Genomic DNA, 16,526 nt, shown 5'->3' with positions numbered 1-16,526 from the left:
AGTGAGGAATGTATCCAGGACTGCGCCCACTGAGCCATTGGCCCACCAGGAAACTCCCTGTAGTCCCGATGGCCAGTACATGCCTGGATCTGCTGTGATTGATCACAGCGATCACAAGGTACCTGCCCGGCTGTCATTTGCCTATGGGGCTGGCAGGGCATATGAGATCCTCCTGCATTGTACCTGGCGCATGCCCCACTGGCTGCAATGTGGCTCAATCTGTCACCTGCTGTGCAGGACACAGAGGATGACTGATCAGTGTACCTGCCGGTACCATGTGATCGCTGTGATCAATCACAGCAGATCACATGACAATTGTACACATTGGCTTTCATGCATGCCATCTATTCTGTTGATCTCTGTGATTGGTCACAGTGATCACATGGTACAGACAGGGCCAGACACAGCCCATCTGTATCATGTAATTAGCTGTGGCCAATCACAGCTAAACACAATAGTACACACTGCTGAAAGAATTAATTTAATTTAATAAAAATGGTTGCTTTTAACAGTGAAATTCACTGGTATAAGCAATCGTAATGTGTACAAAAAAAATAAATAAAAAAATTCCCGATCACTTCCCCAGGGTAGTACAGTGTTAAGAAGGTAGATTATTTATTTGCAAAATTTTATAACAGAAACAAAGAAGATTTTCTGTCTTTTTTCAATTATTTAGCAACCAAGTGGTGATTAAATACCACCAAAAGATGGCTCTATCTGTGTGAAAAAAATTATAAAAATTTCTTATGGGTATCATGTTGCACGACCGTGCAATTGTCATTCAAAATGCGACAATAGGAGTGCTAGGACAATGCAGTGATAGGACAACAGGGAGAGGACAGCTGGCTCTGTGGACAGAGGACCTGGAACTTGGGACAGGCTTACTGGAGGGAACATAGCATGACATCATGGACCCCGGATTGCCGCTGCCTCAATACACCGGTGCCAGAGCGACCCCTGCTGGCCACAGTGACACTTGTACGCAGAGGTTAAGTCTATGAATTTTGTGCTAAGCACTTTTGCGAAGGAGTCCTAAAGACACAACACAATATTGAAGGTCTGTAGCATATGCGTACATTGCACATGGGTTTTGATGAAGCATTTCATATGTTTATATGTGCATCTTTGTTTAAGCACTTTAAATAAAACCTTTATATACAAATTTTGTTTTGGGTACGCTGATAGCACTTTAGGATGTAATATGTAATAACAGGAGCTGTTTATAATTGAAAAAAACAAAAACTGGTAATTAACCTCCCTGGCGGTATGATTATTTAATATTAATTTTGCATGGAAATTTGGTGTTTTATATTGTAGGCCTATAATTCTTAGAAATAATTCACTTAAATCCGTCCAAACAAGAGCCTAGTAGACATCCCGGGTATGATAGAAATTATATATATATATATATATATATATATATATATATATATATATATATATATATATATATATATATATATAAAAATAAATAACTATAAATAATTATAACAAATAATATTAAAAATTATTCAATGTAATCAAATCAAAAACACTGAAATATGCTGAGTTGCAGAATTGTCACTGTCATTACTTTTAGTGGTTGATGACGAATTTCCCCACAAATTACTATCGCTCAATTCTGCGAGTGATTCAAATTTATTATCGCTGTTTTCTAGCTGGTTTATAACCACTTTGGATGTAAACAGACATTTTTTGGTTGTTATGGGCAATCTCCAGTTTCCTGGCATAAAGAACAGTATTTATAATATAAAACTGCATGCAGGACACTGGAGAAACCACTAAGGACAAAGGGGATGTGTATTTACTTGATACAGTACTGTAATCTGTAAGATTACAGTATACTGTATCTATACTGTGTTTTTTACTTTTTGAATTTGGCGCCGAACTCCGTCCCCACGCTTCGCAATGCTCGCAGGGAACGGAGCTCGGCACTGTCACAGATTGAGCGAGACACGGTGGCTCGCTGATCACAGCGGGGAGACATCACTGGATCTAGGGGACAAGGTAAGTAACCCTCTCCATGGATCCTGTGATGCGATCCTGAGTCTGGCTTGGGAATACCGCTTATGGTAATTAAATCTCACCCTGAGCCAGACTCAGGAATACCGCCAGGGAGGTTAAAGGTCTCGCAGTCATAAGCCTTATTCATAAAATCTACCTTCATTCAGCTAAACACTAGCTTTTAAGCAGAGTATAAAAAAAAAAAAACGGTAAATATATTTTTAAAATACTGATCCTTATGTGTCCTCACACATGTAGGTTTCGTTTTGTTTTGTAAGATGGATAAAAAGTTGATTTTTTGTTTGTTTTTTTCAATAAAAATGATCTGATTTAAAAAATATATATTTTCAAAAGCCTAGATCTGCATTTGCTATAATAACTATAACTATTCAATATGTCATATTTACCCAAAAAATGTAAACATGTTTGTCAACATTATATATATACTCTGTATATCACTATATATTATTTTAATCAATTAATAAGAATGCAGCTATGTACAAATTCTATATGACACAGACATGTAACACTTACATAATTAAAGGTATGTTGTCAACTTCTTGCTTGGTTCCTGTCAGGGAAACTGTTAACTGTGGATTCAACTGTTTATCCTCAATTTGGTTGGTTATTTGGATCCTGAACTGGTAATGATAAACTGCAGAGGTAAGCAGAGTAATGTTCTTAATGAAAAGTGCAAAGATTTGTATTGTACAGCAAAGCATGTAAGCGATTAGAAATCAGTTGTGCTTATTTAATATTCTCTAGGTTAAGAACTCCATCTTTATTAACACAGCTTAGGGATGGAGTAAGACAGTTTGACCCTTTGCAATGTCTTTTCAGCTGTTTGGAATTCTTGTGAAATATTCCTCCTCCAAAGATATTTTAGGTTCATGTCAACTTTTCAGAAAAACTCCAGTTGTTAACTGTCACCTGCCTTGAAAAATAAGTTTTTGATATTTATGCAACTTTTTTTAGCAACTCAGTGGTTATAAATTTAATGATATACAAAAGAAGACTACACGATTGTAATATTCTGATTTATATAATGCTAACATTTTATCATGGTGCTTTGCAAAAGATGCTATTTTGTGACTTGGTTACAAATTCAAATTTATACCCATGGATTTAAATTAAACCTTTTATTAAGATTGTAAGCATACAGGATAATAAATTCAAATATAATATGACTATATGATATTAATAATAAGCATAAAAAGAGAGTCTTGTGACTATTGAATATATAAATATCAACAAATATATGAGATAAAATATTGCTCAAACCTGTATTTGTATAATGAATATAAAAACTTATACACTTCCAAACATCTGCAGAATACAAAAGTTTACTCAATAACTAAGGGTTTGACCTGAGGGGTGCTTACACTAGGTTCTTTTGAGGGCTCCCTACTCCACGAAAAAGCTACGTATTGATCTTAGGAGGCGAACTCATATTTACCCCCCTTCTTCCCTCCCATTCTTTCCCTTCGCCTCCCCCCCCCCCCCCGAATAAAGATGCAGGTTGTCATTTCTCGTGCTTTTAGGTACGTAACAGTTAAAGGGATTGTAAAGTCAAATTTTTTATTTTTTTAAAATAACAAACATGTTATACTTACCTCCACTGTGCCACTCATTTTGCACAGAGTGGCCCCGAACCTGCTCTTCTGGGGTCCCTCGGCGGCTGTCTCTGCTTCTTCCCACAGGTGCTTCTCACGTTCATGCGAGCTCCCTCGCATTGGTGAGAAGCACCTGCGGGCGCGCTCCTGTGATACAGCCGGCGGCTATAGCCGCTCGCTGTATCACAAGGCCCGGCCCCCGGCGCGCTGCGTCATTGGATGTGATTGACAGCAGCACGAGCCAATGGCTGCGCTGCTTTCAATCCATCCACTCCAGCCAATCAGCGGCCAGGCTGAGCGGCGAAGAGGACGGCGGGGGCGAGCGCGGGATTTTCGAGGGGTCAGGTAAGTAAAACGGGGGGACTGGGAGCGCCGGCAGTGTCAGATGTTTTTTCACCTTAATGCATAGAATGCATTAAGGTGAAAAAACATTTACCTTTACAACCCCTTTAATGCTTGCATTCTATATAAAACAGATAAGTGATTGGTAGATTCTTCCTATCTGGTCACTCAAATTACACAGCAAGGCACACTCCAGCTAATAGCTTCTCCCACCTGTATAGGGGTTCTACGAAGTGAGATGTTAACATAGCTCTCGCCCCGTGAGAGAGGGAGTATATAGTCAACAACTAGACAGTTAAAAGGTTGTGTTAAGCAATATTATTGAGTTACCGTTTATGTTTTAAGACAATTGTAAGGAATCAACCGGTCTCACTGCGGCTTGGACCGAACTACAAAGACTTCTCATATGATAGCCGAAAGGCTACCCACTATCCACTATAGGACGTTCCTATTGCTTATGTTTCGATGTATCAGGTTTGCATCTTTTGACTTGTTTGTAACAAATGTCATGTACCTACTGCTTGTGCTGTATGTTTCTAATCTCTTAATAAAAAGATTAAAAAAAAAAAAAAAAAAACTTAAATATGAATTAGCATTATATATTAAAGCATCAATAAAGTACATGAGTAAACAAAAGAAGAAAATAAATTAGTGGATAAAATAAAATGGGATATATGGGATTGAAATAACCGAAGGATAATTGGAAAAAGTACAATCTATATTTGATTTTTGAACACAGAGGTAAAAGATAGAAATGAAAAGAAAAAAGAAAGAAAAATAGAAGTTTAGGGAAGTCAGAAAAGAAAGAGTGTTAAGAAAAGGTAGTGTGCGACAGGGAGGAAATAATTAGAAAACTAAAATTAAGTAAGAAACATTTTTGGTGAAGTTGAAAATTCTATCCATGTGTACCAAAGTGCGTAAAAAGAAGCAGAATTATTTTCAGTTATGGCAATAAGTAAGTATTTTGCAGAAAATATTATAAAAATAGTTTTTTAGACATTGAACCGAGGTTTGCGATTTTAGATTCCCATTGTTTTACAAATTTGACCTTAAAGGTATTCTTTTTACCTTTTTCTGCATGTTAAAATCCACATTTGTGGCTTTAAAAATAACTCAAAATCCCTAAAACTTTACATATTTTCTGACCTATAGAATATAAAATAGTAATTATATATTTTTTTGTCACTCAGTATGTGCATAATTTCTGTAATTATCAAACCTATATTTTTGGCAAAAAAAATACTCAGATTAATTTTAGTGCACTCAAAAAATATATCATAATCTATATTCCGTTCGAAAAAGTCAGCACTTTCAAATGATCAATTGTACACCGTTAGGTAGCAGTATAATGGAAACACCCAGTGAGACAAATGCAAATGAATTGCTTGAGCAGTAGTAAATGGACAATTTGTCCGGTGTATGGAGAATTCACCTTCACCGAACCACGTGATTCCACTCCCCTTGTCTTTATCAATAGGCCTATTGATAAAGACGGAATGACGAAACCCATGTCGGCATGTCTACACGGCTTGCTGAACTAGTCTACTGATTTGATTTCCTTACGGAAATCACCACAGACAAACTAATCTTTACGAGCGGTGAGAGAGTATCAAGTGACGGTTTACAGTGCTATGTTTTGTTGAAATGCTTTCTTTTAACCATTTATGTTTTAGCCTTCAGGCTAAGTATCAAGGGTTGATTGCAAGTGTAACATTAATAGTTAAGTGTTAGGGTTAGTTACCAGTAGACATGTGCATTCGTTTTCGTCCGAATGCATTTTCGTCCGAATTTCAGGTATTTTCGTTTTCGTTTTGACAAACGATAACGAAAGTGCAGATTCCGAAAAACGAAAGATCCGACATAAATAAATGCTTTTTTTCGTTTTCGTTGTTACAACAGTTCGATATAGAATAGGAGATTCGAAGTGGCCGTTCGATATAGAATAGGAGATTTGACGTGACTCCATATGTCTATTGAACCTGTGGTCGAATGTGCCTAAGTTTCGTTTACCTCTATTAGTCCTATTATATAGAAAAGCTTCGACAGAGAGTAAATATTCGACATAGAGAGAACAGAATCGACAGAGAGAAACGATACTGGAATTGGGTGGGGGAAGTAAATTAAAAAAAAAATAATAATAATATTCGACGGGATCGTTGCACGTTTAAAATAATATTCGACGGGATCGTTGCACGTTTATAATAATATTCGACGGGATCGTTGCACGTTTATAATAATATTCGACGGGATCGTCGCAACTATACGACACTGCAATCGTACATTTCGGCAATCGAATGCTCCGCCTATAGGCTATATAGTTTAGCAGCTCCATCGAATCTTCTTTATCCATTCGACAGATACCATAAGCCTTCCAAGACAGATTCGACCGTAATTCATGTGGATTTTTGGACGAATGCAATTTTTGCACGAAAAACGAAATAAATAAAAACGAATTTCGGGAGTAACTAAATAAATAAAATTTACGGACGAAAACGAAAAAACGAAACGAAATATTCTAGTCTGCACATGTCTAATTACCAGGCTTATGTTCATGGTTTAGTTTCCAGTTAGTGGGCTGGTTAACTTTTAAAGGTCAGATTTAAGCATTACATTAAAGTATACAGTATCTATACCCACACACTTTATTTTATTTTGGATTGCTTAGAATGGTTAAACCCCCATACTGTCATTTCCAGACCCACTGTAGAGCTTTCCCTTCACTTTCAGTGCTGAAGGTGTGCCTGGAAGTAATTAGAAATCTTTCCAAAAATAAGACTGTCTGCCATATAGTTGTCACTGGAACAGGTGTCCTCATTCCCCTCACATCCTGTTCCAGTGACAACTTAAACATTTTGGAACTTTCCATCGCCTGTTCCAGAAAAAAAATAATCAGCCACTAGTATAAACAGACAAAGTAAGGCTAGCCATGCACATTAAAGGATAAGTTCACCTTTGGGAACATGTTACATGTTCCCAGTGCTGCAGCTGCCCCCCTTCCTGTGGCAGCAGTATGGGGAGAAGTTCCCCATACTAGCTGACACTGTTTGAAAACAGCGCACCAATGTGGGGCCGCATCATTCAGACACACAGCACTGTCTGTCTGAAAGAACTACAAGCCCTGACATCCTTAGTGGCTGTCGGCTTGCAATTCTCAATGAGCTACCAAGGTGCTGTAATAGTTAATTGAGTCTTCCGGTTAGGGAATATCAGCTTCCCTGTACAGGATGTACGGGCAAACAGATACACTGGCAGTGTGCAGGAGACCTGCATGGTATCAGCAATCTGTTGGTGCAATGCTTTACAGGCTCCTACTACAAAAATAATGCCCATTTTTTTACCTACAAAAAAATGTACATTTAGAATTTTTTTTTTTTTTTAAGGTGAACTTATCCTTTAAGGTTTCCCTTGTTCAGCTCACCTTCTAAAGTAGAGAAGTGAGTAGTTTCCTCCATCTATATTAAATAGCATGGATAAAGGAATCTTCCCTGCTGGCTTTTGTATTCGGAGAGCTGCAGCTCCCATGTCTCTCAGAATACCTGAACAGTGACCATCTTGTTTGACTGTTTGGATGACATTTTTAGCCCCACTCCTTCAATTTTTATTCTCCCCAGTGGGGACACAAACAGCAATAAAACCTGGCAAAGCTTCCACCAATTACTACTTTCCATATCTACAGTTAAAAAAAGAGTTAGGACAATAGATTTTTTAAGACTAGCTAGCAATAGTGTCAACTAGTGTTAAGACTAGCACTAGAAAAAAAACTATGGATGAAAAACGCAGAGAATAGCATTTTGCCGGCTTATAGTAGCGTTTAGGAACGTTAGCCTTTTATTCGTGTTTTTACAGTACATGAAGAAAAAGCTTAAAAAAAGTTTTAGTAGCATTTAGGCTCCATGCACACTAGCATTTTTACGCTCCCAAAAGCTGTTAGCATTTTTTTCTGCTGTTCTGCTCTTAAAAGCTAAATAGGGTTCTCCTATGTGTTCATGCACATTACTTTAGGCTATTAGCAAAATGTGTAATCTGTACCAAGGGTCCTCATTCCTGGTATGTCCCCTTTCTGTTTTTTGAGCTTCAGCTTCTAGGAGCAGAAAAAAAATTATTTTTGTAGAGTTTCTTGGAGTGTTTTTCCCAGCAGAAAATATATTCTGAATGTTCCTAACAGCTTCTAAATGCTACTAAAATGATACTAACAGCTATTTTTTTTCCTTGCTTTTTCTTCTTAGTGTACTGCAAAAACAGCAATAAAATGCTAATGCTCCTAAAATCTTCTAAATGCTTCCAAAATGCTACTAATAGCTGTCACAAAATTTCATCCAGCGTTTTTCTATAATTTTTTTTTAGTAGCTCCTAGTGTGCATTAGCCTTAGGGAGCATTTAGGAGCGTCCATAGTTTTTTCTGCTGGAGAAATGCAAAAAAAAAAAAAAAAAACTCTACAAAAGCAATTTTTTTTCTGCTTCTAGACACTGAAGCTCAAAAATGCTAATAGTCTAAAGTAGTGTGCACTGACACATAGGATAACACTATTTAGCTTCTAGGAGCAGAAAAAAAAGGCTAATAGCTTCTAGGAGCTTAAAAAAAACTCTATTATATATGGAGCCTTGGCTCCATGCACACTGACTTAAAACGTGCTGCTACTACAGAAGTTTTGTGTTTTGCCAGTAGAAGCAGCTTAATGTTATCCTATGTGTCCATGAACATTAGGACATTTAGAGGCATATTTTAAAGCAGAGCAGGGATAAATATTAGCAATCAATTAGATGACAAAACGGGGATGTCCTGCTGTGTCAGGTAAAGTATATCAGAACACTGATCGCTGATGTCCTGCCTCCCTCCAATATAGGAACAGTGCGCTGTCAGTCACAATACCAGGAGGTGCTACATCAGCGATCGGTGTTATAAAATAGCAAACAATTTCTAATCTCTGCTCTGCATTGGTGATGGTCCCTGACAAGCTGCACTGGTGGTACAGACATGCTGCACTTGTGATCCTTGGCATTTGGCTCTGGTGGTTCCTGATATTTGACTCTGGTGGTCCCTGATATTTGGCTCTGATGGTCACTGACATTCGGCTCTGGTGGTCCCTGACATTCGGCACTGGTGGTGGTCCCCAACATATGGCTCTGGTGGTCCCTGACATTTGGGTCTGATGGCCCCTGACATTTGGCTCTGGTGGTCCCTGACATTCGGCACTGGTGGTGGTCCCCGACATATGGCTCTGGTGGTCCCTGATATTTGGCTCTGGTCATCCCTGACATTTTGCTCTGGTGGTGGTCCCCGACTTATGGCTCTAATGGTCTGTGACATTCAGCACTGGTGGTCCCTGACATTGAGCACTGGTGGACACTGACACCTTGCACTGGTTTGCATTTATAAAGCTGTAACCTATCATACCGTGTGTTATATATGGCTTGCTGGCTGCAGAATGAGGGGTGTGATTTATGTTGAAGTGGACAAGTTCACATTTACAAGCCTAGTGTACCTCCCACATTCACTCCCATCCCAAGGATTCATGGGAAATGTAGGCTGATTACAGTTAGAGAGAGAGAAGAGGATATGATGTAATCACCGTTCTAACACCTACTCCCTGCCAGAAAAGATGATGCATTTTTTGAATCACAAAACTGACTTCCTGAAAATTAAATCAGTCAAATCTCTTAAACGGTAAGAAATTTCACCAATGTGACAACTCTTTGGTGTTGTGTGTGGGGGTGTACTAATGGGGAATTTTTTGAAAATCCCGGCGTTCTGCTTTAAACTTAATATTTAGAGACAGGAAAAAACCTCTTCTGGTTTGCGTTTCTGATTGGAGCTTTCTGGCAGAAAAATGCTAAACTCTCCTAAACTCTGTACAAAAAATTCTCTACATGAGCATTTTTTTCAGCCAGAGGAACTGGAGTTTTTTCAAGCCCAGTGTGCATGGAGCCTTATTAGGGCTGCCTTAAGGGTTCGCTAAAGGTTAGAAGTTAGAGTCATGGTAAATTACTTCTCTTTTTAACTGTGGGCAGCTGAAGTTGCTCCCTGTTCACTTCCTGGATTTACACAGACTCAGAGGCACACCTCCAGTTCTGAAACTCTCCTTGGCCCTCTTATGACTCACCCCCTCCCTTCCTGGCAAACTCTCATGTGAGCGAGCGAGAGAGGGCTGTGCATGATGTCATAAGCCTAGGCCTTTTTCCAGACAAGAAACAGGATGTGGGCTTTATAAGGTATTTACTGGCAGGAAAAAAAATGTTTTACTATCCAAAGTTAAAACAACAAGGGCAGAAGATTTAATAGATGGAAAGATGAAAAAATTACTGAAGTTCCGCTTTAATTCCTGGAATATTCAAAAGTCCTCATGCCTGATTTCTTTACTTCACAATCAGCAATTGTATTACACTCTTTTGACCAAAAGTACTATTCTTGTTCCTATCGCTGCAGATGTTGTTAAATTCTAGTTTTTTACAGGAGTGAACAATTTACTTTTGTTCACCAATACCAATAAGTAATGATGATGGGCAAGTAACGGATCAGTTATAACAATCACTCTTTACTTTACTGTAGTCAGATTAGCACAAAAATTACATCTAATGGTTTGCGATGGATAACTACATTTTTCACATCATTATTACTCACGGTCCTGCTTTATTGTATATACCCGTTAGAACTTTCCTGTGTCATCACATAGAACTTAATATATTTCTTTACAGAGACACACATATTCTGTAGCAGCAGTGCTCTGATTTGTTTTTCTTTTGTTTTTTTTCATAATCACTTTTTCTTTATTAAGACAAATTTCGACATACAACATAGAAATACACATTGCACAATATATCTATATAAATCTTTTCATTAACATACACCACACTAACCCCCCACCTGAGAGAACACACCAGATCCTTGATCATGTCCTCTTCAAAAGACGGTAAAATAAAAGAAGGGCACACAGATTTTACTAGCAGAGTCATGGCACCAGTTCATTATACGAACCAGGGCCATGGCTCTGTAATAAAATGCTATATCCGGGAGTCCCACCCCACCCTCCCATTTTGGTCTCCTCAAAATATCGTGTGCCAACCTTGGATGTTTATCTCCCCAAACAAAGATCATAAAAACCCTTCGTATTTGTTTAAAGAATGTCTGTGGGAGTTTTATGGGTACAGTATGTAAAATGTTAATAAGCCTGGGATTTACACTAATTTTAAGCGTGTTTACCTTGCCAAACCATGTCAGAGTATGACCTCCACTTTTGCAAGTCTTTTATTATGGATACCATCAAGGGTCCATAGTTTAGATCATATAGGCGCTTTATATCTGAAGAGATATAGATCCCTAAGTAGAATATAGAATCAAGGCACGAAACAAAAGGAAAAGATTGTTGAAAGGTGGTCTTCATCCTCAAAGGCACATGTCTCGGCATCAACACTGATTTCTCAATATTTATTTTAAAATTAGATATAAGGACAAACCTGTCTATTTCCAACATCAGTTCCATTAACGACTCTTCAGGAAAAGAGAGGTACAACAGTAGATCATCTGTGTAAGTTGAGATCTTATATTCCGTTGATTGATCTTCCTATTTCCCCTAATTGTGTGCAGAAAGAGCTCCAGCACCATAGCAAATAATGGGGACAGTGGGCATCCCTGCCTAGTCCCATTCCGTATCTCAAAATAATCTGATAGTCTACCATTAACTTTAACCCTTGCTCTAGGATCTGCATACAGTGCTGTCACCCATCCCATTATCCGATCTCTCTGACTCATCTCTCTAAAAACTCTGACCATAAACTCCCACCCCACCCTATCGAATGCTTTTTCAGCATCCATTGAAATTAGTACACTCGGGGTCTGGTTCGGTCCATTATGCATCTAATGCAATACATGCAGGATCCGAATAGTATTATCTCTAGCCTCTCAGCCCATCATAAACCCTGTTTGATCTGGGTGAATCAATTTAACTATATGTTCTTTTAACCTTAGGGCCAGAATCTTAGTGTCAGAGTTAAGGAGGGAGATGGGTCTGTAGCTGGCACAGCACTGAGGGTCTTTCCCTACCATCAGGAGAACAGTCACATAAGCCAACAATGCCTCTGGAGGCAATGAATTAGAGACCGAGTTAAGGTATCTGCAAAGAGGAACCAACAGGATTGAGATTTTTTTTTTATAATACATATTTGTGAAACCATCAGGTCCTGGGCTTTTACCTAATGGCAAAGCCGCAATCGCTCTGCCCAGTTCTTCAGTGGAGATTGCTTTTTCCATTTCCTCCAAGGCCACAGATGGAATGGCCTGTAGCCCTGAGGCCTCAAGATATTCCGAATTCTATCCAAAGGTCCAGCCTCCTCCACCCCCACAGGAACAGAGTCTATGTTCTATAGAGGTGCATAAAAGAGATGAAACTCAGCAGCTATTGCTTGGGAGTCTACTATCTGCTTATCGCCTGTCTTTAAAGTGTGAACGTGGCGTGAATCCTGTTGTTTCTTTAGTTGTCTAGCCAATAGTCTCCCACCCTTATTCCCCTGTTCATAGAATCAGTGGGCAAAAGTATCTATGTTTATTTTGAACTTTTCGATCGAAAAGCTGTTTTAATTCTGCCCACAGTTTCTCCAGTCTCTGCGCGTCCCCAGGTTTTAAATGGGCCTTATGTTTTTTTTAAGATGATATTTTTTAAACTCTATAACTTTTGCGCAAACCAATCAATAATCGCTTATTGCTATTTTTTTTATTAAGTTTTGCATCAACATACAAAAGAAAAACTTTGGCTATTCATAGTATTGTGATATTGCATAAGTACATTTGAATGATCAATAAACAATTTTCATTTATTTAACATGTCTCTTGCAGTTATTAAGTATAAAGCTACAAAGAATGAACAATATGCATTTCTGTAGTTACATAGCCATCATTTTGGTGTACATGGTTTAGGTGCACTACATCTGTTAGTGACATTATATAACAGGTTATCTATCTTGTGTAAGGGTTAAAAGGCTGGCCAGACATCTGTCCCATACTTTATGAATGGTTTTGGTCTTTTTCCGAACCTCAAAAGTGAGTTTGTATTAGAGGTATTGAGTCATTAACCAGTTTTAACCAAAGGGATTTTAATGGTATCTGTGATCCTTTCCAGGACAATAGTATGGTTTTTTTCACATAGAAATGATGGATACGAATAAGTCTGTTTGGATGAGTTGAAATGTGGAGATCCCCAAAATTACCCAGGAGGCAGTTCTTGGGGTGAAGAATGTTTGGGAGGTCTATTGCCGATGAAATGAAAGACCCTATTTCTGTCCAAAAGTTCTGAGCTATTGGACAGGTCCAGAAATAATATAAAAAGTCTGCCCATTTTATTTAACCTAACAGGGGTCAGATGGGATAAATGAAAATGTTTTTATGTTAATGATACAGTCTTTGGATGATATTACGGAGTCTTTGTATGTATCACTGAATTCTGACCAGGCATCCTTTGTAAGCGTACAGTCCATAAAGGTCCATTTTGTCTCAGCTACTCAGTCATGAGGGCAGCATAGTATGTGGAAATAAGTTTAGTGGGGTCAGGGTGTCACAATACTTTCTCTAACTAAGGTATAACAATGGGATTTTATAACAAGTCAAACTGGGCACAGATGGCATGTTGGAGTTGGTAGTAGAAGAACATATATGAGTGTGGTAGGTCAAAATCAACCTGTATCTGTTGGAAGGATTTAAATCCCTGTGTGTCGTATAGATGGCACAGGTATTTAACTCCCTCGGAGCACCTTCGTTGCAGGTCAGGTAAAGAGCTTAGTTCTTTAAAATTGGGGTTAAACCAAAGAGGGTTATTAGGGAACATTGACCATGGTTCTTTTGAGATTTTGGAGACAATTATTTTAAACAAGGATAGCGAGGTAGTTAGCATAGATGTGCCTGGGTGGGCTGGACCTGGCCTCTGTATATGATATTATGGAGCGTCTCCAGAGAGGGAGCAATGGCTCAGCGGGGTGGAGCCAGTCATGGATATGGACCAGTTGGGAAGCCAAGTAATATAATTAAAAGTTAGGCAACACTAAACCCGCCAAATTTTTCTAGCGGCACACTAGGGGATCTACCATTCCATAAGAATGCCGTTTATATGGTATCAATCCGTTTGAAGATGGATTTAGGGATCTTACATGGTGCGTTGGCTAGCACATATAACCGCTTAGGTAGATAAATCATTTTTAGGGTGTTAGCCTTAATGGGTGTTCCCATTAGGTCTAAGGGTCTGTAATTTGTAGTTGGGCCAGTAAGGGACACAAATTATTTTCAATATAGGAGGACAGCGGTAATTTCACTATGACCCTCAGGTATCTGAAAGAGGACACCACCTGTAGTCTGGAGTCCGGGTGAATCTGCACAGTTGCATCTGGGTCTAGGGGAAAAAGATTAGATTTATCCCAGTTCACCTGAAACCCAGACTAGTTACCAAAGTTATCTATCTCCAGTAGCAGCATCTTTAGTGAGTCTTGGGTGTCAGCTGCATATAGCAAGATCCGCTCTTCTATTGTAGTGATAGGGAAGCCCTTGATCTGTTGGGAACTGCAAATGCGCACAGCTAGTGGCTCCATAGCCAGAGCAAATAGGTGCTGCCTAGTGCCTCTAGTAATGGAAAAGGTGTCTGTAAGTTGAGTTAACTGGTATATGGGCCTGTGGGGGGGTGTAATGGAGTCTTATCCAAGCAAAAATGTGGGGGCCAAAGCCATACCGCTGTAGCACTTGAAAAAGATAGGGCCCTTCAAAACTATCAAAGGCTTTACATGTGTCCAGGGACACAATGGCCAGGGTAGGTGTGCATTTATGTGAATATTGAAGATTTTGGAACAGTCTACGAATATTCATTCTCATAGAGCTGTCAGGTATAAAGCCTCCTTGATCGCACCTGACCAGCTTCACAACCACAGTGTTCAGACGGTTGCCCAACAGTTTGGCAAAGACTTTAACATCCACATTAATAAGAGAAATCGGGCGATATGAGTCACATTTAAGAGGATCCTTGCGTAGTTTTAGTAATAGAATAATTAAGGCCTCCCTCATTGTGAGGGGAAGAATCCCAGCGGTCAGGGCTTTGTTATAAGTTTGCAGAAGAGATGGGCATAGTAAGCGCTGAAACTGGGAATGATACTCAGGAGGGAAGCCTTCCAGGCCTGGTGTCTTATGTGCCGGTAGTTGCAAAATGGACACCGCAATTTCCTCGACAGAGAGAGGCGCCTCTAAATCTCCACTGTGCTCAGCCGAGAGGGAGGGGAGAGATGTCTGGGCCAAGTAATCACTTAGTTGGGAGTCAGTGCAGCATAAGGAGGACATTGCATGCCATGCCGTTTGGGATATATATATACGAGCAGAGACATATAACAACAGGTGTAAGGCACTATTGAGGTTCAGGTCAGCAGAAATACACATGAAAAACCAAAGTACAAGAAAAAAAGTTTTCAAAACCAGAAGAACAGCCAAAAAAAGAAAAAGTTAGAAAGTCCCTGAAAAACCCTGTACCCCCCACCCCGCTCGGCTATCCCAAACATAGCAAGCCTTGGAGACCTAAACTGAGAAAAACCTTCACTTAAACAAAGTGAGAACGGTTCCGTAGCCTCGCCACCAACTGGTATGGGGGTGTTGTGGCATCTGGCTTGGCTCCCGAACAACACAACAGGAGATAGATGAATAATGCTTCAGCATTAAAGTGAACTGGCTTCAGGATAGTCAGCAATTGTAATTGGGAGGATATGTGAGTATTGGTATATCGTCTGCAGCATAAGGAGTTTGACCCCGAGGATTGTGAAAGGGTCCAGTCTGGACAGGCTGGAGACATTAGAATTCCAGTTCTGGAACCGGTAGGAGAAGGGACAGCACGCTTTCTGAGGATCATAGACAACTATTAATGGCATAGTATGTGGGCCCTCCATCTGCCCATGGAGATAAGGGGTGATGAAACTGCCATGTGGTAACATATAGGCATGTGTAGGGAACTTGGCCACCTTTGATCAAACAGCCTTGCATCTCAGTACAGCTCCATAATAGTCGTTTAGCCACGGTGTGGCTTCCTTAGGGTTGGTGTAGGAGTGAGCTTTGCCATCATGGATAACACGCAGTTTAGTGGGCTAAAACATGGCGTAGGAGAGGCCCTCAGTGCGCAGGCGGGCCTTCACCGCCGCAAAGGAGATGCGTTGTCATTGGACGTCTGCTGAAAGTCAAGGTATACTGAAATGGTGTTTCCATTGTATTTCTGTGGGTCTTTTTCTCTTGCAAGACTTATGCAAATGATTTCCTAAAACATTGATTTTTGTGTGGAGGGCTGTCATTTCACTTGTGTGGTCCGTACATTAACAGATAAGGGGTATAAACATCCTCTAGGGAACTGATGCGTTCTTTGGTGTCCCCCGTTCTATCTCTCAAGTTTTGCACATCTTGCTTCAATAGGGAATAGTTCATGTGGATGGATGCAATCTGTGTGGTAAGAGAGGTCTTGCAGTCCTGTATAACTAGCATTATGGTGGCCAGTGTAGGCTCAGCAGAAGGGAGACCTGGGCCTGGGCTATCTTCACTATTCAGGGAGGAGTCCTGTGATTGCAGGG

General features: G+C 39.7%; 1 protein-coding gene across 1 annotated transcript in view; it reads right to left on the bottom strand.

Annotated features, from left to right (window-relative positions):
- LIPC (lipase C, hepatic type) overlaps positions 1 to 16,526 on the bottom strand; it is a 275,926-nt gene that overhangs the window by 12,162 nt on the left and 247,238 nt on the right. Inside the window, exon 9 of the mRNA XM_077472827.1 lies at positions 2,539 to 2,659. Within this exon, the coding sequence (XP_077328953.1) occupies positions 2,539 to 2,659 (121 nt within the window). The remainder of the gene's footprint in view (positions 1 to 2,538; positions 2,660 to 16,526) is intronic.

The sequence above is a fragment of the Lithobates pipiens genome, unplaced genomic scaffold (assembly GCF_037356315.1).
Source record: "Lithobates pipiens isolate NorthernLeopardFrog02 unplaced genomic scaffold, aLitPip1_a1.2 Scaffold_8, whole genome shotgun sequence".
Taxonomy (NCBI): domain Eukaryota; kingdom Metazoa; phylum Chordata; class Amphibia; order Anura; family Ranidae; genus Lithobates; species Lithobates pipiens.
Note: the sequence above shows the minus strand (reverse complement) of the source record. Positions and strands in the feature narration are given on the sequence as shown.